The sequence below is a fragment of the Pongo pygmaeus genome, chromosome 20, assembly GCF_028885625.2.
Source record: "Pongo pygmaeus isolate AG05252 chromosome 20, NHGRI_mPonPyg2-v2.0_pri, whole genome shotgun sequence".
In the NCBI taxonomy this organism is placed as follows: Eukaryota; Metazoa; Chordata; class Mammalia; order Primates; family Hominidae; genus Pongo; species Pongo pygmaeus.
In genome coordinates this window covers 56866488-56891818 of record NC_072393.2, presented here as the reverse complement: position 1 = coordinate 56891818, position 25331 = coordinate 56866488, and the positions used below count along the sequence as shown (strand labels likewise).

General features: G+C 51.1%; 2 protein-coding genes across 2 annotated transcripts; one reads left to right on the top strand and one right to left on the bottom strand.

Annotated features, from left to right (window-relative positions):
* The first annotated feature begins 2343 nt into the window (after window positions 1–2343).
* SMIM47 (small integral membrane protein 47) lies at window positions 2344–3744 on the top strand. Its single transcript, XM_054463755.2, has 3 exons — window positions 2344–2894; window positions 2986–3045; window positions 3160–3744. The coding sequence occupies exons 1-3, from the start codon at window positions 2646–2648 to the stop codon at window positions 3169–3171; spliced, it is 321 nt and encodes a 106-aa protein (XP_054319730.1). The 5' UTR covers window positions 2344–2645; the 3' UTR covers window positions 3172–3744.
* A 19697-nt stretch (window positions 3745–23441) lies between these two features.
* LOC129021027 (probable G-protein coupled receptor 32) lies at window positions 23442–24514 on the bottom strand. Its single transcript, XM_054466109.2, is given in 2 exon segments — window positions 23442–23477; window positions 23480–24514. Coding segments are annotated over 2 exon segments (1071 nt in total).
* Between the last annotated feature and the right edge of the window lie 817 nt (window positions 24515–25331).

The window sequence follows — 25331 nt, the reverse complement described above, 5'->3', positions numbered from 1 at the left end:
GCCTGGTCTTAAACTCCTGGGCTCAAGCAATCCAAAGTGCTGGGATTACAGGTGTGAGTCCCTGCACCAGATACAAAAGTTTTGTGAATCTCTCTCTCTCCTCGTACTTGAAATAGGGTAGAGGCCCCTGGAATAAAGAAGTAGAAGAGCTGGAGGCTTAAGCCAGACCAGGAGCTGGCAGCTCACACCTGTAATCCCAGCACTTTGGGAGGCCAAGATGGGAGGATTGCTTGAGGCCAGGAGTTCAAGATCAGCCTGGCCAACATGGTGAGACCCACCCCGCCCCGAGTCCGACTCCATCTCTATAAAAGATAAACAAAAATTAGCCAGGCATGGTATGGTGGCGTGTACCTGTAGTCCCAGCTACTCAAGAGACTGAGATGGGAGGATCACATGAATCCAGGAATTTGAGGCTTCAGTGAGCTATAATTGTGCCTTTGCACTACAGCCTGGACAATAGAGCAAGACCCTGTCTCTAAAAAAAACAGAAAAGAAAAAAATCCTGAAACAAAATTAAGGAACTAGAAACCATGTTCTAGCCCCTAGAGATGTCAGCACTTTAATATCTACTGATGTATTGGCTGCTGTGACAAGTTAGCACTCAGTGGCTTAAAACGACACACATTTATTCCCTTACAGTTCTGGAGGTTGGAAGTCTAAAATCAATATAACTGGGCCAGGCATGGTGGCTGACACCTGTAATCCTGTCACTTCGGGAGGCCAAGGTGGGCAGATCACTTGAATCCAGGAGTTTGAGACCAGCTTGGGCAACATGGTGAAACCCCGTCTCTACTAAAAATACAAAAATTAGCCAGGTGTAGTGGCACATGCCTGTAGTCCCAGCCACTCATTGCTTGAGCCCGAAGTCGAGGCTGCAGTGAGCCCTGATTCTGTCACTCCACTCCATCCTGGACGACAGAGTGAAACCTGATGTTTAAATGCAGTTTTTCATATATGTACTTCTTAACAAAATGAGATCATACAGAACCTGCAATTTTGTAACCTGCGTCTTTCAGTTAACCTCCTCTTCTCCTTGGCGGTAGTGCTTTCGTCTTGTCTGATACCCACTCCCTATTCAAATGTCCCTCCATTTCTCCCCAAAGAGACTTTGTTTTGTTTTGTTTTTTGAGACAGGATCTCACTCTGTCACACAGGCTGGCGTGCAGTGGTACGATCTCGGTTCACTGCAACCTCTTCCTCTCGGGTTCTGGTGATTCTTGCGCCTGAGCCTCCTGAGTAGCTGGGACTATAGGTGCACACCACCACACCGGGCTAATTTTTGTATTTTTAGTAGAGACAGGGTTTCGCCACGCTGCTGAGGCTGGTCTCGAACTTCTGGCTTCAGGCGATCCTCCTGCCTCGGCCTCCCACCCAAAGAGCCTTTATAGCTTCTTTCATCCAAACCAAAACCCAGTCCAGGATCACCCATCAAAGCTGGTCTTGTGTCTCTTAACAGATTATTTCAAATATAGCAAGGCCACTTGCTTTTGTTTTGCACTGTGGCATGGATTTGTTGGAGAGACGGTGCCACTTGCTCTGCAGAATGTGTTGCCGTCTGGAATGTTCTGGGTAGTGCCGTGAGGTATCGTTTTTACAGTCAGTTCTTATTATTCATAGTAGCAATGTTGTATAACTGTGACCACTGAATCAGCAAATGAGGACCCATTGCTTCATTAATAAAAGTATATATTTTTCTATTTATTTATTTATTTTTTTTTTTGAGATGGAGTCTCACTCTGTTGCCCAGGCTGGAGTGCAGTGGAACAATCTCGGCTCAATGTAACCTCCTCCGCCTGGGGCTCAGGTGTTGCTCATGCCTCAGCCTCCCAAGTAGCTGGGACTACAGGCGTGCACCACCATGCCCAGCTAATTTTTTTGGTTTTTTTTTTTTTAGTAGAGATGGGGTTTCGCCATGTTGGCCAGGCTAGTCTCAAACTCCTGACCTCAGGTGATCCTCCCGCCCCGGCCTCCCAAAGTGCTGGGATTACAGGTGTGAGCCACCGTGCCTGGCCTATATTTATATATATTCAAAGAGATGGGGTCTTACTATGTTGCCCAGGCTGGTCTTAAACTCCTGGGCTCAAGCGATTCTACTGTCTCACTTTCCCAAAGTGTTGGGATTACAGGCATGAGCCACCGCACCCAACCCTAAATATATTTCCCCAATAGGTGTTCACAGTTGTACAACATAACTACCAAAAATAGCGAGACTATATCTGCCACAAATAATGCAAATAGCTACCTGAATAGCAGATTGTATAGTCCCCTTTTTTGTGGTAGCGATTGATAGGTAAATAGGTATCTCACACATGCATCACATGTATTTTATTTTATTTTTTTTAGTTGTAGTTGTGGAGACAGGATCTCACTCTGTTGCCCAGGCTGGAGTGCAGTGCTGTGATCTTGGTTCATGGCAACCTCGACCCCCTGGGCTCAAGTGATCCTCCCATCTGGAGGAGGAAATTTTGCCTGGACTTCCTCAACTGTTCTTCTGGCCTGCAGGCTCCTGTTTTGAGATATTTCTATACCCAAAACCGACCTGGCCCCTCCCCTGCTGTCAACCCTCCCATCGTTCCCCAGCACCCTCCGGGGCAAAACCCAAACGCCTCAGTGTGGTGTTCGAGGTCGAGACTCTCCAATCTCACATGTCCCGATGTCACATTCAGACACCACATGTGGCGGGCCACACCAGGGTCTGTCTCTGCCCTATGCCCCTGCCTGTCCCCTCTACCAGAATGCCCTTCCCCCGTTGCCACGGCCACGATTCTGGTCTCTGCGACAACCCCCTCTTGGGGTTCCAGATGCTTCTCCCCTCTCTGGCTCAGAGGCCCAGGAAAGAGAGAGAAGACCAAGCAAGGGGTGGCTGGAGTCCCAAGGCCATGAACTTTCAGGAAGTGAGGAGGGGTCTGGCGGGGAAGGGAGGCCTGGGGCGGGGCAGAGGGCAGGGAGGGGAATGTTCCTGACCTCTGATCTCCTCCCCCCCAGAATGTGACCTTGGCCATGGCCTTGTTCACCATCCTGACGTCCATCTATTTCTTCAACAAGGTGAGCGGGAGGAGGGCGGAGGTGGGGGCTGAGTCTCTGTCTCCCTGGTCCGGTTTTGTCATCTTGGTCTTTCTCTCCCACGTCTCTGTATATGTCCCTGTTTTCCTCTCTCAGGCTCAGCAGTGAGAAGACGCAGGACCTCCCCACACAAGAGCCCTGCCTCTCCCTCTACCATTGCTCTGAGGCCAAATAAATGTAACTGAATCCGCATATCCTGCTCACCCAACCCACTGCGCCTGCGCCCGGCCTCGGGCCTACGCCACACCTGGGGGCTCCGTGTTTCAGGAGGGAGTGGGGGGTCCAGACTCCAGGGTCTGAGGTAGGAGAGTGGTGAGGGCCCACCCTCTCAGGTTTGAGGCTAGGAACTGGGAATCTGAGCTGGGTTTTGAGGGATGAGTAGGAGTCTGTGTGGGGGCATTCCAAGAAGAGGAAGAACATTTCAACTCTGGGTATAAGGGCACAGCGGGAAGAAAGAGCAGGGCAGATTGAGCACCCGGCACCAACACAGGCTGCTGTGTACTCGGATTTGTTATTTCCCTTGATCCCCCGATTTCTTCTCCATCAAACAAAGGCGAAAATCTTTGTCCAGTGGGCCTCAGAAAACCACAGCCAGGGCAGCCTGATGTCCAAAATGTGAATGCACTTTGTCAGCTGCAGCGGGTCTGTAGTTATCATCATCTTCCTCATCACTGTCATACTGTATCAACACATCTTCCTCTTTTTTTTTTTTAATTTTTTTCTTTTTGAGATGAGATCTCACTCTGTTGCCCAGGCTAGAGTGCAGTGGTATGATCATAGCTCACTGCAACCCTGAACTCCCAGGCTCAAGCAGTCCTCCTGCCTCGGCCTCCTGAGTAGCTGGGACTGTAGGTGTTCACCACCATGCCCAGCTAACTTTTTAATTTTTTTAGAGACAGGGTCTCAGTATGTTGCCCAAGCTGGTCTCTAACTCCTGGCCTCAAGCAATCCTCCTACCTCAGCCTCCCAAAGTGTTGGAATTACAGATGTGAGCCACTGTGCTCAGCCTCTTTTCTCTTCTTAACAAACTCCTATTTAACCTTCAACACCCACCAGCAATGTCCCTTCCTATAAAAGTGTGCAGACCCGCCCCCATAGGCAGTTCGATAGCAGCCCCCTTGCTTAGTGCCCTTCCCCCACCCCCTGCCTCTGTCTCCAGCATCCTCAGGTCAATGCCCTGGGGGACACTTCCACCTTCAGCTGCATTTCACCTACCTTCTCATCTAGTCAAAAGCAATTTCATTTCAGCTCAATATCTGAAAAGCCAGCTTTGGAGTAGGGTTGACTGTATGTGCTAGGTTTTCCTGAAAAAGCCCAACAAATTTCCTTCCATCCCTCCCCTCCCTCCCCTTCCATCCCTCCCCTCCTTCTCCCCTCCCCTCCCTCTCCCGTCTCCCCTCCCCTCCCTCCCCTCCCTCCTCTCCTCCCCTCCTCCCCTCCCCTCCCTCCCCTCCTCCCCTCCCCTCCCTCTCCCGTCTCCCCTCCCCTCCCTCCCCTCCCTCCCCTCCTCCCCTCCCCCTCCCCTCTCCCCTCCCCTCCCCCTCTCCCCTCCCCTCTCCCCTCCCCTCCCCTCTCCCCTCTCCCCTCCCCTCCCCTCTCCCCTCTCCCCTCCCCCCTCCTCTCCTCCCCTCCCCTCTTCCCTCCCCTCCCCCCTCCCCTGCCCCCTTCCCCCCCGTTCCTTCCTTCCCAGAGTTTTGCTCTTGTTGCCCAGGCTGGAGTGCAATGGTGCAATCTCAGCTCACCGCAACTTCCACCTCCCGGGTTCAAGCAATTCTCCTGCTTTAGCCTCCTGAGTAGCTGGGATTACAGGCATGCGCCACCATGCCTGGCTAATTTTGTATTTTTAGTAGAGATGGGGTTTCTCCATGTTGGTCAGGCTGGTCTCGAACTCCCAATGTCAGGTGATCCGCCCGCCTTGGCCTCCCAAAGTGCTGGGATTACAGGCATGAGCCACTGTGCCCGGCCTCACAAATTTCTTTTTATTTTATTTTATTTGAGATGGAGTCTCGCTCTGTTAAACTCAGACTGTAGTGCAATAGTGCAATCTCGGCCCACTGCAACCTCCACCTCCTAGGTTCAAGCAATTATCCTGCCTCAGCCTTCCAAGTAGCTGGGACTACAGGCACCCGCCGCCACGCCTGGTTAAGTTTTGTATTTTTAGTAGAGATGGAGTTTCACTGTGTTGGCCAGGCTGGTCTTGAACTCCTGACTTGGTGATCTGCCCGCCTCGGCCTCTCAAAGTGCTGGGATTACAGGTGTGAGCCACCGCGCTTGGCCACAAATTTCAGTAATAAACATTCATAGTCGCACTATAATTTTATCTCAAATTAATAGAATTTTTGTGGATCACCAACATTTTAGGCTAATGTTTTAGCGTCAGTGGCAGTAGTGCCCTCCTGAAGTTCTCAAAAGCTTCCCGATTTGGAGGCTGGCTTTACTTTCCAGTTCTTGGCTGCAAAACTCCAAATAACCACATAGAGGCGGTGTTGCACTATTTTCTCAGCCAGAAATTGGTTGCCTTAGGGGTTGAGAGCAAGAAATAAACGTTGGTTTTGGCAAAACCACAATTGTTTGTTTATTTGTTTGTTTGTTTTTGAGACAGAGTCTCGTTCAAAACCACAATTTTTTGAGACCTGGGTGGGGGTCCTGGCCGCTTCCTCCCTCCTCCCTGCCTGGGCTTCCTCCCCTGCTGGACCCTCACCCCAGCCTTCTCTCTCTCTCCTCCAGTCCTCAGAGGGGTCCTCCTGTACCCAGAGCTGACCCTGTCCCTTTCTCCTCACAGCCCTCCAGTGGCCCTGCACCCCCACCCAAGATAAGAATCCCAGGCCCTCCACTGAGCATTGGAGGCTGCATGTAACCTGACCCCCTCCAGGCTTAAAAAAAAAAATCTCACCCACCTCCCATGCCCACCCTGGTGTAATCTTGGCCACAGAGAATTCGTAGATAGTCCCAAACGCAGCACCACACATTTGCACTGCTGGGTCCCAGCCTGGAATGCCCTTTCCCATGTCTTCGTTTGTTTTGAGACCGAGTTTTGCTCTGTCACCCAGGCTGGAGTGCAGTGGCGCGATCTTGGCTCACTGCAACCTCCGCCTCCCAGGTTCCAGCGATTCTCCTGCCTCAGCCTCCCTAGTAGCTGGGATTACAGGTGCCCGCCACCACGCCCAGCTGATTTTTGTATTTTTAGTAGAGACGGGGTTTCACCATGTTGGCCAGGCTGGTCTCGAACTCCTGACCTCAGGTGATCCGCCCGCCTTGGCCTCCCAAAGTTCTGGGATTATAGGCAGGAGCCACCGTGCCCGGCCTCCCATGTCTGTTTTGTGTCACTTCCCTACCTCTCGCCTGAGGCTTCCTTGAACACTAAGCAAAGTCAGACTCTCCTGTCTGCTGCCCCGACTTTGCCTCCCCTCCTTCCCAGCTGTGACAGGGAGCTTCAGGGTGGGGTTGCTCTGAACAGCATCTGACCTCTGCTGAACCCCCAGCTGGGGCTTGGCTGTCAATGTTTGGGAAACAATTTTTGTTGTCGTTTTAGCTACCATTTATTAAGCACCTCTTGTTTGCTAAGCCACCATGCAAGTTACCGTGCAGTGTGTTTTACGATGTCATCTCTACACCCATTCATTTGTTGAGCACAGGTTGGGGGTGGGGGATGCCGTGGAGGGAGCAGGAAAAAAAAGACACCATTCCCACCCTTAAGGAGTTGACAGTACGTGTAAGAACATAACATCAAGCCTTACATTTGTGCAACAGTTCAGTTTTCTTTTTTTTTTCTTTCTTTTCTTTTCTTTTTTTTTTTTTTTTTTTTGAGACAGGGTCTCACTCTGTCACACAGACTGGAGTGCAGTGGCGCGATCATGGCTCACAGCAGCCTCTACCTCCTGGGTTCAAGGGATCCTTCCCCCTCAGCCTCCCTAGCAGCTGGGACCACAGGTGCACGCCACTATGCCTGGCTTTTTTTTTTTTTTTTAGTAGAGATGAGGTCTTTTTATGGTGCCCGGGCTGGTCTTGAACTCCTGGTCTCAAACAGCCCTCCCACCATGGTCTCCCAAAGTGTTGGGATTACAGGCATGAACCACAGCACCCACATCACCACTAACAAATACTGACAACAAAGCTGGTCTTTGTGTTTTCACCCCAAGTTCCCATCCACACCCCAGGGTTTGAACCACTCAGTGCTGCCTTTCTCAGTCCTCTGGGAGCTATCAAGGTTGTATTTTCTTTTTCTTTTTTTTGTTTTTTTTTTGTTTTTAAGACGCAATCTCGCTCTGTCGCCCAGGCTGGAGTGCAGTGGCGCGATCTCAGCTCACTGCAACCTCCACCTTCTGGGTTCAAGCGATTCTCTGTCTCAGCCTCCTGAGTAGCTGCGATTACAGGTGCCATCACACCCGGGTAATTTTTTTGGTATTTCTTTTTCTCTTTTCTTTTTTTTTGAAATGGAATCTTGCTTTGTCACCCAGGCTGGAGTGCAGTTACAAGATCTTGGATCACTGCAACTTCCACCTCCTGGGTTCAAGCGATTCTCCTGCCTCAGCCTCCCAAGTAGCTGGGATTACAGGTGTGCACCACCACACTCGGCTAATTTTCGTATTTTTAGTAGAGACAGGGTTTCGCCATGTTGGCCAGGCTGGTCTCGATCTCCTTAATTCAGGTGATCCACCTGCTTTGGCCTCCCAAAGTGCTGGGATTACAGGCTTGAGCCACCATGCTTGCATTTTTTTTTTCTTTTGTATTTCCGGTAGAGACGGGGTTTCACCATGTTGGCCAGGCTGGTCTCGAACTCCTGACCTCAAGTGATCTGCCTGCCTCAGCCTCCCAAAGTGCTGGGATTATAGGCGTCAGCAACCATGCCTGGCCCAAGGTTGTATTTTCACAACCACAGATAGATGGGTCTCAGCCCAGCTGCCCACAGAAATCCCTGGGGAGGTTTTGAAATTCCCAGAGCCGAGCTCCACCCTGGACCACTTAAACCACAAGGTCTGGGGATGGGGCCTGGGCATCGATTTTATTTTAAAAGCTCTCCCCAGAGATTGTGCTGTGGAGCCAGGGTCAAGAGCCCTCGCTGTAATGTGTTCCCAGAAGACGAAGAGGTCGATTTTCCTCTTCTTGGAGCTGAGTGCATTTCAGAGGGAGCTCCGTGGATACATCAAAGACTCAAAACATGGAGCCAAATTTACCTTTTAGTTTGGAAACATTCAGCAGCTTGAAAACGAAGGAAGGTGAAGCACATTGTTCCCCAGGGCAGAGGGCCTGGTGCGCATGGTCAGAAGGCACTTGCGTATTTCACAACAGACTCCTTCAGGAACCAGAAAAGCCGGTGGCCTGCTCCTGTCCCTCATTCTGTCCCACATGCGAGGACCAGCAAGCTCTGTTTGCACACAACTATTTGGCTTCAGCACTGGCTGTCCCACATCTCAGGAATTGCTGTCCTGGGACAGCCACAGCGGTTGGTCACCCTCGTTCCACTTGCCGAATTCGTAGGCCACGTCTGCATTCCAGGCTTTCCACCCAGGCCCCTGCCTCGCTCTCTCAAAGCTGGCTACCTGCTCTGTCAGTCTCTGTCATTCTGTCTGTGTGTCGCTGTGTCTGTCCTGTTCAGTGGTGATTCTCCTCTTCTCCCATCCTCCAGCGCCGGTTCTGTTTCCGTCTCTCACTAGAGTGCCCCGTGTTTCCGTCTCTCACTAGAGTGCCCCGTGTTTCCGTCTCTCACTAGAGTGCCCCGTGTTTCCGTCTCTCACTAGAGTGCCCCGTGTTTCCGTCTCTCACTAGAGTGCCCCGTGTTTCCGTCTCTCACTAGAGTGCCCCGTGTTTCTGTCTCTCCCTGAGTCTTGGCCTCTTTGGCCTTTTCCGTGTCCCACTTGCCCCTCCCAGAAGCCTGGCCGCTCTCTCCGCTCCCCTCTGTGCCTCTGTGTGTCTCCCTCCTGGCCACATTGCTCCTGCTCCTGGCGTCGCCTCTTCAGCCTTACCGCTTTCTTTCTGGGGCTCTCCCTGCCTCTCTGGGGCTCTGTCCCCCGTCTCTGGGGCTCTGTCCCCCTGTCTCTGGGGCTCTGTCCCCCTGTCTCTGGGTCTCTGTTCTCTCTCTCTGGGTCTCTGTCCCCCTCTCTCTGTGGGTCTCTGTCCCCCTCTCTCTCTGGGTCTCTGTCCCCCTCTCTCTCTGGGTCTCTGTCCTCCTCTCTCTCTGGGTCTCTGTCCCCCTCTCTCTCTGGGTCTCTATCTCTCTCTCTGGGTCTCTGTCCCCCTCTCTCTCTGTGTCTCTGTCCTCCTCTCTCTCTGAGTCTCTGTCCCCCTCTCTCTCTGTGTCTCTGTCCTCCTCTCTCTCTGGGTCTCTGTCCCCCTCTCTCTCTGGGTCTCTGTCCCTCTCTCTCTGGGTCTCCGTCCCCCTCTCTCTCTGGGTCTCCGTCCCCCTCTCTCTCTGGGTCTCTGTCCCCCTCTCTCTCTGGGTCTCCGTCCCCCTCTCTCTCTGGGTCTCTGTCCGCCTCCCTGCTCCTCTGTCTTTCTGCCTCCTTGCCCTGCCCATCATCTCTGGCTTCTCTCAGCTCAGCGTCTCACATTATCTGGAGGTTGACATGGGGGGCTGCCCCCTCCCCACACACCCTCCCTAACTCCCCAGGAATTTTCCTTCAGGTCCTCACAGGTCACCGAGGGCCCCATCCCCCGCGCCCACTGCCACCTCTGCGTCTTCAGACCCTCCCCCTTGGCAGGACCAGAGGGCCTGGCCCAGCGGCCGCCTGAAGGCCTGGTCCCCACACATGTAGAGCAAAGGGTTGAGGCAGGTGCAGGCCCCCGCCAAGGTGAACCCAGGGGTCTGAGCAACACCCACACATCCCCCAGTTCCATCCCAACCTCCCCTGCGCCCAGCAGCCTCAGCAGCACCAGCAGGAGAAGGGAAACCAGCAGAAAAACAGCATGGCCCCCGATGCCCCCAGCTCGCCCAGCAGCTCTGGCCACCCCGTGAGCCTGGCGTGATGCAGCTGGGCCCTCAGGAGGCTGTGGAAGGCGCCCGGCACCCCCAGAGTCACCCCAAAGCCAAACACCAGCTGATTCAACTTGGGGAATCCCTGCAGTCCTGGCGGCAGCTGGGTGGCTCCCCAGCTAGTGTCCTGTTAGTGGGAACTGCCGGGTTCACCTGGTCCCCCAAGGTGTGCAAGGCTGGCCCGCCCAGGCCCAGCAGAAGGAGCCAGAATGCACCGGCCCAGAACACTGCACCCAGGAGGGCCACAGCCCAGAAATGTGGTGGGTGGCGGCGGCCTGGGTCAGCAGGCAGCCGCTGGCATCGAAGGTCAGGGAGGCCAGGCTGGGGTCCAGGTGGCAGAAGGCACCACCCAGGAGCCAGCCAGAGCGCGTCCAGGTGAGGGTCAGTGGCAGGAGGGCGGTGAAGATGGCGTCGGCTGTGGCCTCGTGGCCGAACCAGATGGGGGACAGCAGAGGAGGCAGGAGGGGCCCTGCGGCCCAGATCACCAGGCTGTGGCTGGCCACGTCCAGGAGGTACGAGGGGATAGCAGCCAGGGAGGAGAGGAGGAGGAAGGCAGGCACAGGGCTGCAGGGGGTGCCACCTGCCGTGTCTCTGGAGGGTCCTCCATGGTTGGACGATGCTATTGGGACCCACATGCCTCCAGGTTAGCCCGTCCCACTGCCATTCCCACAACCCGGCCAGGTCCCTCGCCTCAGGGATGACCCCACCAGCCGCCCAGACCCTGGCACCATCCTCTCCCCGTTCTTTCTCTTCCGACTGACTCTGCCCCATCGCCTCCCCTCTATCCCCTTTACGATAGCCCATCCTCCTCCTGGCCTCCCTGCCTCCAGTCTCTCTGCTCCAGTCCATCCTCACGTGGCTTCAGAGCTGGCCTGCCTCTCCTCGGCTCATAACCTTCCCATGGCACCCCAGTGGTCCTGGACAAAGTCCCCGTCCATCAAACAGCTAGCCCTTCTCTCCCGCCTCACTCCCTTAAATTCTGCTGCTCTGCTTCATCCTCCCGGGAAACCTGCATTCTTCAGCCTCAAAGCCCCACGAGGTGGCTACCCTGCACAGCTGCACCCCTCAGGTTCAGAGAGAGGGATTCACTTACTCTACATCCCACCGCAAAGCCGAGACCAAGCCTGGACTCAAACTCACATCCGTGAGACTTCAGAGGCTCGATGTCAGCTCAGGGGGCTCACACCCAGATCCTGCTCTGTCTGTGGGCCTCAGTGTATGCCTCTGCTCCCTCGTGTCCGGAATTCACTGGAAGATGGGGAGCAGGTGTCTTCAAGGGCTTCTGAGCAGGAGCTGGTGGCCTGGTCTTCCCCAGAAGACCCGAAGAGGGACCATGTGGGCAGCTCCCCAGTGGAGAGAAGAGGAAGTGGGAGCTGGGTCCTGGCTGGAGATCAGAGAGGCTGCCAAGCAGGGTCTGAACATGGACCTCAGCTTCCTCCTCTGAAAGCGGAAGGACTCATTTATTCCCCCAAGGGCTGTCTTACCGTTGCTCCCAGGATAAGGTCCCAGCCCCTTTGCCTGGCATTTGCAGCCCTGCTGGTTGTGGCCCCACCCACTTCACCAGCCTCCTAGCTTACCACTTCCCTTCTTTCTGCTCTGCAGTTCCTAGAACAAGCCACACAGTTTCACACACTCTTGCATACACGCAGCCTTTGTCCTTGCTGTTTCTTCATCCTAGAGTAGCTTGTTTTATCCCATCGCTGCAGATGGCAAACTCCTACTCATCCTTCAAAACCCTACTGGGTGCCATCTTCCCTGGAACCCCTTCTCTAACCACCAATCACCCCATCAGGCTGGGTCTGGTATCACCTTCCTTGTATAAAGGGTCTCTGAGAGTTAGTTCAGCCCGCACCAAGGGTGGGAACTAAGTATCTACTATGTACAGAGCAGTGTGTTATCACGTTTACATGCACCATTGTCATTTATTCCAAGAACACTGTGAGGAAGATACTATTGCTGTCCTCATTTTATCAAGGGGAAAACTGAGGCATAGAACAGGGTCAAGTAACTGGGCCACAACTGAGAAAGAGATCCAGGTGGACCGACTCTAGGATCTGCAGTCTTAAGTGTTGCATTATCCTGCCCAGACACATATTGAATGAATGAATGAATGAATGATCCTTGCACAATCAAACCCCACGAGGCCCCAGGACATGTCTGTAAATGAATGAGTGAATGAATGTATTTCCATTTCCATCTGGCAAACTCCTACTCATACATCAATTCCCAATTCAATTGTCCCCTCCTCCAGGAAGCCCTCTCTGACTTTCCAGGTAGAGTCCTCCTACAACCTCTTTCCCTCCCCTGACCCCCTTGATCCCTCTAGGACGGAAATGAATGTGCCCTATGTATGTCATGAACAGCCTGGGAGCCCTCCAAGGGCTGATTCATATCTGAGTCCCCAATATCACCCAGCTCAGGCGGAGGCCTGCAGGGAGCTTCCAGACATATATGCATAGGGAGCTCATGATCTGGAGACAGACCAGGAGGAAGAAGAGGCTAAAGCCCAAAGACTGAGAAAGAGACGCAGAACCTCAGGCTGGTTCTCCAAAGTAGAGATGGCCAGGACTGCTGGAAGAGCACTATACTAGGAGTCCGCAGATGGCCTACCCTCTGGCCATCCTTCAGGGGGCCATACTTCAGCCCCCGTGCCACCCGATTCCTCACACAGCTTTCTGAGCCCAGTTTCCTCAGGTGGAGGGCCAAGGCTCCTTCAGCAATTCAGGAGTGAGTAACACGGCACGCCGCAGACATCGCCATACTGGATCCTCCCAACGGGATCCCTCAGGCCTCCTCCCTGTTCCTCAGTACATCCAGCACTCTCCCACCTCTCAGCCTTTACGCCTACCTGGAGTACCCTTCCTTACGGAACCCCCTGGCTGCCTCATGTCATTCAGGTCTCTGCTCAAAAGCAGCTTTGTTTTTTTGTTTTTTTGGTTTTTTTTGAGACAGAGTCTCTCTCTGTCACCCAGGCTGGAGTACAATGGCGCAATCTCAGCTCACTGCAGCCTCCACCCCCCGGGTTCAAGCGATTCTCCTGTCTCAGCCTCCTGAGTAGCTGGGATCATAGGCATGTGCCACCACGCCCAGCAAATTTTTTTTTTTTTTTTTTGTATTTTTAGTAGAGATGGGGTTTCACCATGTTGGCCAGGCTGGTCTTAAACTCCTGGCCTCAGGTGATCCGCCCGCCTCGGCCTCCCAAAGTGTTGGGATTACAGGCGTGAGCCACTGCACTTGGCCAAAGGCAGCGTTTTCTGAGAAGCCTTCTGTGACCACGCTGTGTAAAGCGGCAGCTCCTCAGCACCTGCTCGCCCCTTAACCCTCCTTTTCTCCCCTTCAGAGCACTTCTGATCCTGCATTGTTTGAAATTTCTGTATAGTGTTGTCTGTCTGCATCCCCGCCTCCTCTCGATGCTTTAACATAGAGACTTTGTGAGAGCAGGCCAGGCGCAGGGGCACACGCCTGTAATCCCAGCACTTTGGGAGGCAGGTGGATCACCTGAGGTCAGGAGTTTGAGACCAGCATGGCCAATATGGTGAAACCCCATCTCTATGAAAAATACAAAAATTAGCCGGGCATGGTGGCACACACCTGTAATCCCAGCTACTCGGGAGCTTGAGGCAGGAGAATCACTTGAACCCAGGAGATGGAGGTTGCAGTGAGCCAAGATTATGTCACTGCACTCCAGCCTGGGTGACAGAGAGAGACTCTGTCTCAAAAAATAATAATAAAAATAAATAGATAAATTAATAAGTAAATAAAATAGTGTAATTAGTTTCCTCTTGCTGCTGTAACAAATTACCTTAAATTTAGTTGTGGTCAGAAGTCCTAAATAGGTCTTGCTGGGCTCTAAAGGAGAACCTGTTTCCTTTCTTTTCCTAGGTTCTAGAGGACACCCACATTTCCTGGCTCAAGGCCCTGCCCACATTTTCAAGGCTCGAGGTCCCTTCCAGTATCTTCTTTTTTTTTGAGATGGAGTCTCACTCTGTTGCCCAGGCTGGAGTGCAGTGGCATGATCTCGGCTCACTGCAACCTCCACTTACTGGGTTCAAGTGATTCTCCTGCCTCAGCCTCCCAAGTAGGTGGGATTACAGGTGTGCACCACCACGCCCGGCTAATTTTTGTATTTTTAGTGGAGACAGCGTTTCACCGTGTTGGCCAAGCTGGTCTCGAACTCCTGACCTCAGGTGATCCGCCCACCTCGGCCTACCAAAGTGCTGGGATTACAGGCGTAAGCCACTGCGCCCAGCCCCTTCCTGCATCTTCAAAGCCATCTAGATAGGATCTTCAGATCGCTCCCTCACTCTCACCTGTGTGCCTCCTTCTTCTACTTAAAGCAACTTTGTCCAATCTGTGGCCCACAGGCTGCAGGTGGCCCAGGAAAAATTAGTACAGCTTCCTAAAACATTAGGAGATTTTTTTGTAATTTTTTTTAACTCGTCAGCTATTGTGTTAATGTATTTTATGTGTGGCCCAGGACATTTCTTCTTCCAATCTGGCACAGTGAAGCCAAAAGAATGGACACCCCTGACTTAAGCCCTGTGATTATGTTAGGCCTACTTAGATAACCCAGGCTGATCTCCCTGTGTTAAGAAAGCAACCTTAATTCCATTGGTAACTTTAATTTCCCTTTGCCATGTGGTATGACACAGTCACAGGTTCTGGGGATTAGGATGTGGACATTTTGAGGGCCATTAATCCACCTACCACAAAGGGCATGGGGACCCTCCCTCACTCCCACCCATCCATTCAGTCAGTGATGTTTACTGAGCACTGACTCTCAACCGGAAACTGTTTCAGGTACAAACTGGATGGAAAATCCCTGCTCTTATTTTATTTATTTATTTTTTTGACACAGAGTCTCAATCACCCAGGCAGGAGTGCAGTGGCACGATCACGGCTCCCTGCAACCTCCGTCTCCCGGGTTCAAGCAATTCTCCTGCCTCAGCCTCCCGAGTAGCTGGGATTACAGGCGGCCGCCACCACATTTGGCTAATTTTTGTATTTTTAGTAGAGATGGGGTTTCACCATGTTGGCCAGGCTGGTCTTGAACTCCTGACCTCAAGTGGTCCACCCACCTCGGCCTCCCAAAGTGCTGGGATTACAGGCGTAAACCACTGCACCCGGCCTCTGAGGCGTTTTTGAGATCAGGGTCTGGGCCTGACTCCTCTGGGGGTCCCCAGAACCTACGACCACAATGGGAGTCACACAGCGGCCCCCATTTTCAAGGGAGTGAATCACTGACACTTAGTAAACCCAGATCAATCAGCGTGAGACTGTATATGTGCAAAGGGGTATCGTTCAGCACTGGCCACATCCCAGGCACGGGGGACACAGCAGCAAAGGGAACAGACAAAAATCCCCCACCGTGGTGCGGAGACATTAGGTGTGGCTGTCACTCCCCCGCCTTTTCCTTTTATTCCACGTGGTTTCCTGGTTTCCGTTCTTGGAAACCAGGAAACCCACACCACATCTGGTGGTGCGTGGGGAAGGACCTGGGCTCTGGACTCCCACGGTTCTACATTCCAGTCTCGGCCCTGACATCCACGTCCTGGCTGGGACCTTGGTCCCCAGGAGCTGCTGTGCCCCAGCAGAGCTGCCGTGAGCATTGGAGATTACGGGGTTGCCCGTCAACAGGAGCAGAACCTACAACTCTGCAGCCACGCGGGAGGGTTTCGGGAGCACGGGACTGGGAAGGTGTCAGGAGGTGAGGATTCCCATGACAGCTATTTTCCGACACTTGATGACAGTCTGTCTGTCTCCTACGGCTGGGAACACCTCAAACAAGGCCACGATGGGGGCGCCGCCTCCCCTCCCGTATTGCCTGAGAGAAACAGGTAGTGATTAAGAGCGCGTAATTACCTCTCCTGCCTGGGAGGTGAATGTCTTTCTGTGGAATCATTCCGTTCAGAACTGTCTGCCCCCAGGCTGCGAGCTCTATGAGGGCAGAGACTCCATTCTTTTCAGGCACGTTTAAATCCCCAGGGTGGCAGAGATTTGCACCTACTATGAGCTCAGCCAACACTTGTAGGGACAGGGTATAGCAAGGAGGCAGAGGCTGTAGGCTCTGCAGGATAGAGAGTGTCAGCCCTGCCCTGAAATGTCAGTTTCTCCCCTGTAATGTTAGCCTCTCCCACTGAATGTTAGCACCCTTATTTGAATGTTAGCCCCTCCTCCTGAATGTCAATTTCTCCCCTGCAGTGTTAGCTCCTCCCCCTGAAATGTCCATTTCTCTCCTGCGATGTTAGCGCCTCCCTTCTGAAATGTCAATTTCTCTCCTGCGATGTTAGCCCCTCCTCATTGTTAGCTCCTCCCCCTAGAATGTCCATTTCTCCCCACGGATTGTCAGTTCCTCCCCTTGGCATGTTACCCCCTTCCTCATAAAGGTTGGCCCCTCCTTTATTGCCTGAGAGAAACAGAGGTAGTGATTAAGAGCATGCAATTACCCTAAAATGTTAGAAACAGAGGTAGTGATTAACAGTGTGTAATTGTACTAAAAATATTAGCCTCTCCTCGTGAAATGTTAGCTCCTCCTCCCTGGAATATTAGCTCCTCCCCTGGGATGTTAGTCCCTCCCCTCTGAATGTCAATTTCTTTCCCTGGAAGATCAGTTTCTCCCTTTGGAATTTTAGCCCCGCCTCCTAAAGTTATCCACTCCCCCTAAATGCTAGCCCCTCCCCCTGGCACGTCAGTGCTACCCCCTAGAATGCTAGTCCTTCAAAGGTAGGTATCTTTGTCTTCTTTGCCTTTCTCCCACGCCAAAAACAGTGACCTTCACCAGACAGGCGCTCGGTAAACATAACTGGATGGATTAATGGAGTCAGACCGGTCAAGTTCCCATCCTACACTTACTTGCTTTGTGACCTTCTTCTTCTTTTTTTTTTTTTTTTAAGACGGAGTCTCACTCTGTCGCCCAGGCTGGAGTGCAGTGGCACGATCTCGACTCACTGCAGCCTCAGCCTCCCGGGTTCAAGCAATTGTCGTGCCTCAGCCTCCAGAGTAGCTGGCATTTACAGGCATGCACCACTACACCCGGCTAATGTTTGTATTTTTAGCAGAGACGGGGGTTTCATCATGTTGGCCAGGCTGGTCTCGAACTCCTGACCTCAGGTGATCCGCCCACCTCAGCCTTCCAAAGTGCTGGGATTACAGGCGTGAGCCACCGTGCCCAGCCAGCTGTGTGACCTTCGGTAAATGACTTTACCTCTCTGAGCCTCGAGTTTCCTCCTCTGTACCACGGGAATAATCGCAGCACCGCCCTCAGGGTTGTGATGCTGACTTTGAGAGTTCACACGTTTAGAAAGCTCTGGACAGGGCCTGGTACTTAGGTCACGATCAATACCTGTGAGCTGTCATTATTTAAGGGACGAAGGCGTGAATCGCAGTCTTCAGCTGTCTTAGCAATTCTATTGGATACGGATTTTTAGTCCCTGTTTGGCAGAGTATAATCCGGAGGCTTAACTCACCTTCCACGACTCTCTCGCCGAGTCTGCCCAGGAAAATGCCAGATCCTCTCAAGCACGGGGCCGTGCCCAGCTCCCGCGCGCTCCCCGAGACTCAAACCCACCTCCACCACCGCGCCTGGCTCTGCCCCAGCAAAGACCACGTCTCCCCAGGGAGGATCCTGCAGCCGGCTCTGAAAACCGCAGAGCTTCCTTGGAAGAAGGCTGAACCGCATTCATTAGAAAATCAATGCAAATTAAAAACCTCCCCGGGATCCCACTTTTCTCCTCTGAGAAGGCAGAGATCAAAGAGGCTGACTTGGCGGTTGCTGCGTTGGCGAAGCCGTGGGAAACAGGCTTGCAGAGCGCTCGCGGCGGCGTCTGCGACATCGAACCCGCCCTCTAACCCGGCAGTTCCCCAGGAGGAATTTATGCAACAGAGGATGATACTGATCACAGCAAACACATCGCACCTCCTCGGTGCCAGGCACGGAGCCAAGCGCCCCACCCACGGCAACGCAAGTCATCCTCACAGCGACCCTCTCAGGGAGCTACTGCCATTATCCCCATTTTACATTGGTGGAAACTGAGGCACAGAGAGTGGAAGCAACTTGTGTCCCATTGTGCTCTTCTGCCTTCTTGAAGCATTCACAAAAGTACACAAACAAATATGTAAAAGAATATTATTGTTGGTTTTTTGTGTGTGTACCTGTGTGCGCACATGAGAGAGAGAGAGAGAACATGGAAGAGTATTTTTCCTTCCAAAGAACCAGCTTCTTACTATTGTCCACAATTTGTTACTTTAAATTAATTCCCTCTAATCTCTATGAATGCTTTCTTTCAACTTTTAGTGTGCTATTTTATAGTTGTTTTTTTTCTTCCTGAATTGTTTGCTTCGCTAATTTCCTCTCGGACCTTCTCTCTCTCTCTCTCTTCTAATTACAATTAAATTAAAGGCTGGGTGCAGTGGCTCACACCTGTAATTTCAACACTTTGGGAGGCCAAGGCAGGAGGATGGCTTGAGCTCAGGTGTTTGAGATCAGCCTTGGTAACATAGAAAGACCCCATCTCTACCAATAAATAAATAAATAAATAAATAAATAAAACAAATAACAGGGCATGGTGGAGATACTGGGGAGGCTGAGGTGAGAGGATCACTTGAACCTGGAAGGTTGAGGCTACAGTGAGCGATGGTGCCACCATACTCCAGTCTGGGTGACAGAGTGAGACTCTGTCTCAAATAAACAACAACAACAACAACAACAACAAAACAAATAAGCTATAGATTTTCTTCTGAGCACAGCTTTGGCCCCATCTCATAAGATTTTTTAAAAATATTTATTTATTTATTTATTTTTGAAACAGAGTCTTCCTCTGTCACCCAGGCTGGAGTACAGTGGCACGATCTCAGCTCACTGCAACCTCTGCCTCCAGGGTTCAGGCGATTCTCCTCCCTCAGCCTCCCGAGTAGCTGGGACTACAGGCGTGCACCACCATGCCTGGCTAATTTTTGTATTTTTAGTAGAGATGGGGTTTCACCATGTTGGCCAGGCTGGTCTCGAACTCCTGACCAGAGGTGATCTGCCTGCCTCGGCCTCCCAAAGTGCTGGGATTACAGGTATGAGCCACCATGCCTGGCCATAAGTTTTTATATGTAGTGTGCTTTAAATGAAGTAGAACTTCAGTTTTAATTATCAGTTGAACCCAGATGTTATTTAGAAGGGTGTTTTGCAATGTCCGAGGCAATTGAAGCATTTTTTTCATCTTTTGTTATTAATTTCTAAATTTGAATATGGCCTGTATTACTTCTGCTTTGGGGAATCAACCTATGTTTTATTTGTGACCTAATGCATAGTCTTTTTTTTTTTTTTTTTTTTTTTTTTTTTGGCAAGGAGAGGCAGAGAGTATCGTTGCAGGATCCTGCTTTTTAAAAAATGCTCCATGCCAAGGGCAGCGGCTCACACGTGTAATCTCAACACTTTGGGAGGCTGAGGCAGGAGGATTGCTGGAGCCCAGGAATTCAAGGCTGCAGGGGGCTATGACCATGCCACTGTACTCCAGCCCGGTCAACAAAGCAAGACCCTGACTCAAAAGAAAAATTGCTCTAAAGTTTATTATTGGAACAGTTAGGAAATTTGAATATGGCCTGTTTATTAGATAATACCAATGGTAAAGTTCTCGAGGGAGATAATAATATTATAATTTTACAGGGAAAATGCCCTTGTTCTTAGAAGATACAGGCTAAAGAATTAATAGGTGAAATATGACGTCCTACCTGCGCAGACTTTAACACAGTTCAACATTTTTGGGAGGTAATGCTGAGCATTGTGCCCCTTGCAGCACAGCATACAGCTCAGGGGGTATGCTGAGGGCTCCCTCCCTGGGTTTCCCAGACCTCATGTCCCTGTCTTGGTCTGCTCATCATACTGGATGTACTACAGTGCATGGACAGATGGAGAGAGAGACTGACCAAATGTGAGGATGGTATATTTAATTGAAATATATTGGCCAGGGTGGGGAGACTCACACCTGTAATCCCAGCACTTTGGGAGGCTGAGGCAGTTCGAGTGGATCACCTGAGGCCAGGAGTTCGAGACCAGCCTGGCCAGCGTAGAGAAACCCCATCTCTACTAAAACTACAAAAAAAAAAAAAAATTAGCCAGATGAGGTGGCACATGCCTGTAATCCCAGCTACTCAGGAGGCTGAGGCAGGAGAATCGCTTGAACCCGGGAGGCAGAGGTTGCAGTGAGCTGAGATCACACCACTACACTCCTGCCTGAATGACAGAGGGATACTCCATCTCAAAAAACAAAACAAAACAAAATAAAAGTTATCTTTAAAGGAGATGGAGGACTGACAGAGAGGGCGAGGAGGTGGGAGGGGAGCCCTGGGGTGGCCACGTTGTCTTATGACTCGGTTCCCTGGTTGTTCACTTGGTGATAAATCAAACGAATTCCTCCAGTTCTATTTTATTTTTGTATTGTTCAGAATGTTTTATTGAATAATTTTCAAAATTTCAAAAATATCATTGCATCAAATTCAAAGCAACTCATCAGTAGGGGATTAGGGAACTACTTTTGTGCACAGTATATACATATAAGGGAACACTTAGCTACCACTATTGAAAAGTCATTTGCTAGACATCTTATGTATTTCCATCCCAAAGGTATACTCTTTGGAAAATACTCACGATGTAGAATCATAGCTATGGCATGTTCTATTTGTGTTGAAAGTGCTTATGTGCTGGATGCGGTGGCTCACGCCTATAATCCCAGGCACTTTGGAAAGCCAAGGCGGGCAGATCACCTGAGGTCAGGAGTTCAAGACCAGCCTGGTCAACATGGTGAAACCCCGTCTCTACAAAAATACAAAAATTAGCCGGACATGATGGTGGGTGTCTGTAATCCCAGCTACTCGGGAGGCTGAGGCAGGAGAATCACTTCTCCTGCCTCAGGAGGCTGCGGTGAGCCGAGATCTCACTGCTGCACTCCAGCCTAGGCAACAGAGCAAGACTCTGTCTCAAAAAAAAAAAAAAAAGAAAGAAAGAAAGAAAGAAAGAAAGTGCTTATGTGTGGGTTGGATACACAAAGAACTGGTAACAGTTTTCTCGTGAGGAAAAAGTAACAATGGAGGATTTGGAATGAAAGGGAGAACTATTTCTCATCACTTTCAAGTTTTTTTTTTTAATAATATTTTTCCCAGTTTATTTGTTTTTAATCAGATCCACTAGTCAACAGAATAGGTAGGTCTCTCTCTCTCTCTGTGTGTGTGTGAGAGAGAGAGAGAGAGAGAGAGAGACTCACTATGTCACCCAGGCTGGAGTGCAGTGGCACGATCTCAGCTCACTGCAACCTCCACAGCCCAGGCTTAAGTGATCCTCCTATCTCAGCCTCCCAGGTAGCCAGTAGTACAGGCATGCGTCACCATGCCAATCTCTTGTACAGATGGGGTATCATCATGTTGCCCAGGCTGGTCTCAAATTCCTGGGCTAAAGCAATCCTCCCCGCTCAGCCTCCCACAGGAGTTAATTTTTTTTAAGGTGCGTCTGTGTTTCCTGGCACTCAGTCACTGTGTCATTTAATCTTCTCCTCATCCAGAAGACGGAAACACTAGCTTCTATTTTATAGACTTGGGGCAACCGAGGCTCCAAGAGGTGGAGTTCTCAGGGCAAGTCAGAGCTGCTGCTTTTTTTTTTTTCTTTTACTTTTCTTTTCTTTTCTTTTTCTTTTTTTTTTTTTTTTTTGAGACAGAGTCTCAGTCACACAGCCTGGAGTGATGAGATCTTGCTTCACTGCAACCTCTGTCTCCCAGGTTCAAGCGATTCTCCTGCCTCAGTCTCCCGAGTAGCTGGGATTACAGGCGTCTGCCACCATGCCTGGCTAATTTTTGTATGTTTACTAGAGACATAGCTTTTATCATCCTGCAGGCTGGCTTTTTCATGTGATGGTTGGGAGGGTTCCAAGAGTGAGGGAAGTATGAAGTGGAGGCTCAGAACTTTGCTGACTAGTACTCAAGCTACGGGTCAAAAAGCAAGTCACGAGCCTGGCTTAGATTCCAGGTGTGAGGAAAGAGACTCCACCCCTTGATGGGAAAATCTGAAGAGTGACATTGCTAAGGAGCACGCATGCAGGAAGGTCTGCAGAACGGGGGCCATTTGTGTAATCTGCCACAGCAGCCCTGATGGAAAGCGACCATGTCCCCAGGGAGTCCCTAGGCCAGCCCTGAGATGCTTACACCCAGGTTGTGAAAAGGGAGGTTTCAAATCCTAGCTTATTGAAGCCACTGTTATTTTGTGTCTCTCCTGCAACAGCTGAATCTACCCCTTAACTATTAATTACGTGCCAACCTCTGGAACTTGTGTGAAGTGACTTAATAAATTTCCTTATTGTTGAAGCCAGTTGGAGTCAGGTTTTCTGTTACTTAAAACACCCCAAAACCAAACTGATGCATGTAAAGAATACTCCTTTCTGGGAACTGAACTCCTAGTGGTCCCTGGTCACAACAGGCCATTCCCTTGGCTCTAGGTGGAGGCAAAAGAAAAATGTCATGCAATCCAGAAGCTGTCACACCACTTGCTCAAGATTCAAAGAAGTAGTTCTGCCCAGGTGCGGTGGCTCATGCCTGTAATTCTAGCACTTTGGGAGGCTGAAGCGGGCAGATCACTCAAGGTCAGGATTTTGAAACCAGCCTGGCCAACATGGAGAAACCCCATCTCTACTGAAAATACAAAATTAGCCTGGCATGGTGGCACATGCCAGCTACTCAGGAGGCTGAGGTGAGAGGACCACTTGAGCCTGGGAGATTGAGGTGGCAGTGAGCTGCGATCACACCACTGCACTCCAGCCTAAGCAACAGAGCAAGACCCCATCAGAAAAAAAAAAAAAAAAAAAAAATTATATTTTTAAGCCTCTAAACATGGAGGGTTTTTGTTACACAGCAAGAGCTAACTGATACATCTGCATTCCGGACAATAGAAAGGGGGAAATGGGGAAATGGAGGGCAGGCCTCTTCCATTTAAGGGCACTTCAAGGAAGTTACACTGATTGCTGCCTCTTACATCCTATTGGTCAGAAAGCAGTCACATGGTCGTATCTACATGCAAAGGATACTGGGAAATGTAGTCTTTCCTTTTTTCTAGTTAACCACGTGCCTCATTAGAACACAGGAGTTTTACTACCAAAAAAGGGGAGGCCAGGTGCTGTGGCTCACACCTGTAATCCCAGTAGTTTGGGGAGCCGAGGCTGGAGGATCACTTGAACTCAGGAGTTTGAGACCACCCTGGGCAACATGATGAAACCCTGTGTCTACAAATTACCCAGGATGAGGTAGAGCTTTAGATGAGGGGTTGCTGGAAGACTTCCTGAAAGAAGAGGCAGGATTTGGCTGGGTTTTAGAAGCCAGTCAAGGTAAGAGGCCACAAGCAAACTAAGAAAGACGGCTTCCAGCTTCCAGCTGAAGTCTTCCATCATTCCCCGGGGGCGTTGCCACGGGGGCAGGATGACTGAGAAACTCCTCCTCTCCAAACGCCCTGGCCAGGGCAGAAGTCAAAGACTGGAAAAACTTTTCTTGGAAATCTCTGCCAACGAAGACGTAGAGGAAGGGGTTGAGGCTGCTATTGACACAGCCCAAAGCAAAGCTAGCCTGGAGGATGAGCAGCATCCCGGGGTGGTAGATTTCCTTGAGCATCACCCGTCGCCACAGATGGACCAAAAGCACCACGTTAAACGGGGACCAGAAGATAAAGAAAGCGCTCACCAGCACCAGCAGCAGCCTCTTGGGCCGGTTGGCGTGGACCCAGCCCTCCCGCAAGAGCTTGGCCCGGATGAGGTGGGCGCAGGTGCCTATGATTGCTAAGGGCCCCAGGAAGCCCAGCAGGAAGTGGCCAATGGTCCCTATAATGTGTCCCTCCACGACCCCTTCAATCCAAATCTGGGCAGTCTCATTCTCCGAGTTGAACGCCAAGTAGCAGTGCGTACAGCCATTCCATTTTCTGGTTGTCCGGAATTTCAGGTGCGCAGAGCACAAGGCGGCAGCCAGGAGCCACACCCCGAAGGCCAGCCAGCTCGCCCGCTGCACAGTGCGGTGGTTCAGGGCCCAGACGGGGTAGAGGACAGAGATGCAACGGTCCACAGAGATGAAGACAAGGAGGCAGTTACTGGCAAAGTAACTGAGGAACACAAAGGTGATGTAGAGTTTGCAGGCCCACTCTCCGAGGAGCCACTGCCTGGAGACAATATAGTACATGGCAATGGGCAGAGACAGCGACAGCATGAAATCGGCAACGGCCAGGTGGAAGAAGCAGACGGTGGAGACCGTGCGTGCCATACGGAAGACAGTCATCCACAGCACCAGCCCATTGCCCAGCACTCCGACGACAAAGGACGCAGACAGGACAGCCACAGTCAGCGGGCGGAGGGACCCCACTTCCTCAGACAGGCATCCGGAAGAGTTCATCTTCCTGGAACAAGAGCGATCAAGTGTCAGGACCCCAGGTTGCCTGTCACTGCAGCCCCTGATCCCCTCCGAGACCCCATTCATGATTTCTCCATTCCATAATTTTTATGGAATGCTTATTATTATTATTCTTTTAGAGACAGCGTCATGCTCTGTCACCCAGGCTAGAGTGCAAAGGTACAATCACAGCTCACTGCAGCCTCCACCTCCTAGGCTCAAGAGATCCTCCCCCCTCAGCCTCCTGGAATAGCTGGGACTACAGGCACTTAACCACCATGCCTGGCTAATTTTTTTACCTTTTTTTTTTTTTTTTTTTTTTGACACAGAGTCTTGCTCTCTCTGTCACCCAGGCTGTAGTGCAATGGTATGATCTCGGCTCACTGCAACCTCCACCTCCAAGGTTCAAGCAATTCTCCTGCCTCAACCTCCCAAGTAGCTGGAACTACAGGCACATGCCACCACGCCTGGCTAATTTTTGTGTTTTTAGTAGAGACGGGCTTTTACCATGTTGGCCAGGCTGGTCTCGAACCCCTGACCTCGTGACCCGTCCACCAGCCTCCCAAAGTGCTGGGATTATAGGTGTGAGCCACTCTGCCAGGCCTTAAATTCTTTTTTGTAGAGATGGGGTTTTGCTGTGTTGCCCAGGCTGGTCTTGAACTCCCGGCTTCAAGTGATCCTCCCACCTCAGCCTCCCAAAGTACTGGGATTACAAGTGTGAGCCATTGAGCCCAGCCTGAATGCTTTTTATGACACAATAACATTGTTCTTTTTTTTTTTTTTTTTTGATACAGAGTCTCCTTATGTCACCCAGGCTGGAGTGCAATGGCACGATCTCAGCTCACTGGACACAATAATATTGTTCTAAGTACCAGAGATAACTCATGTAACAAAACAAGCCCTC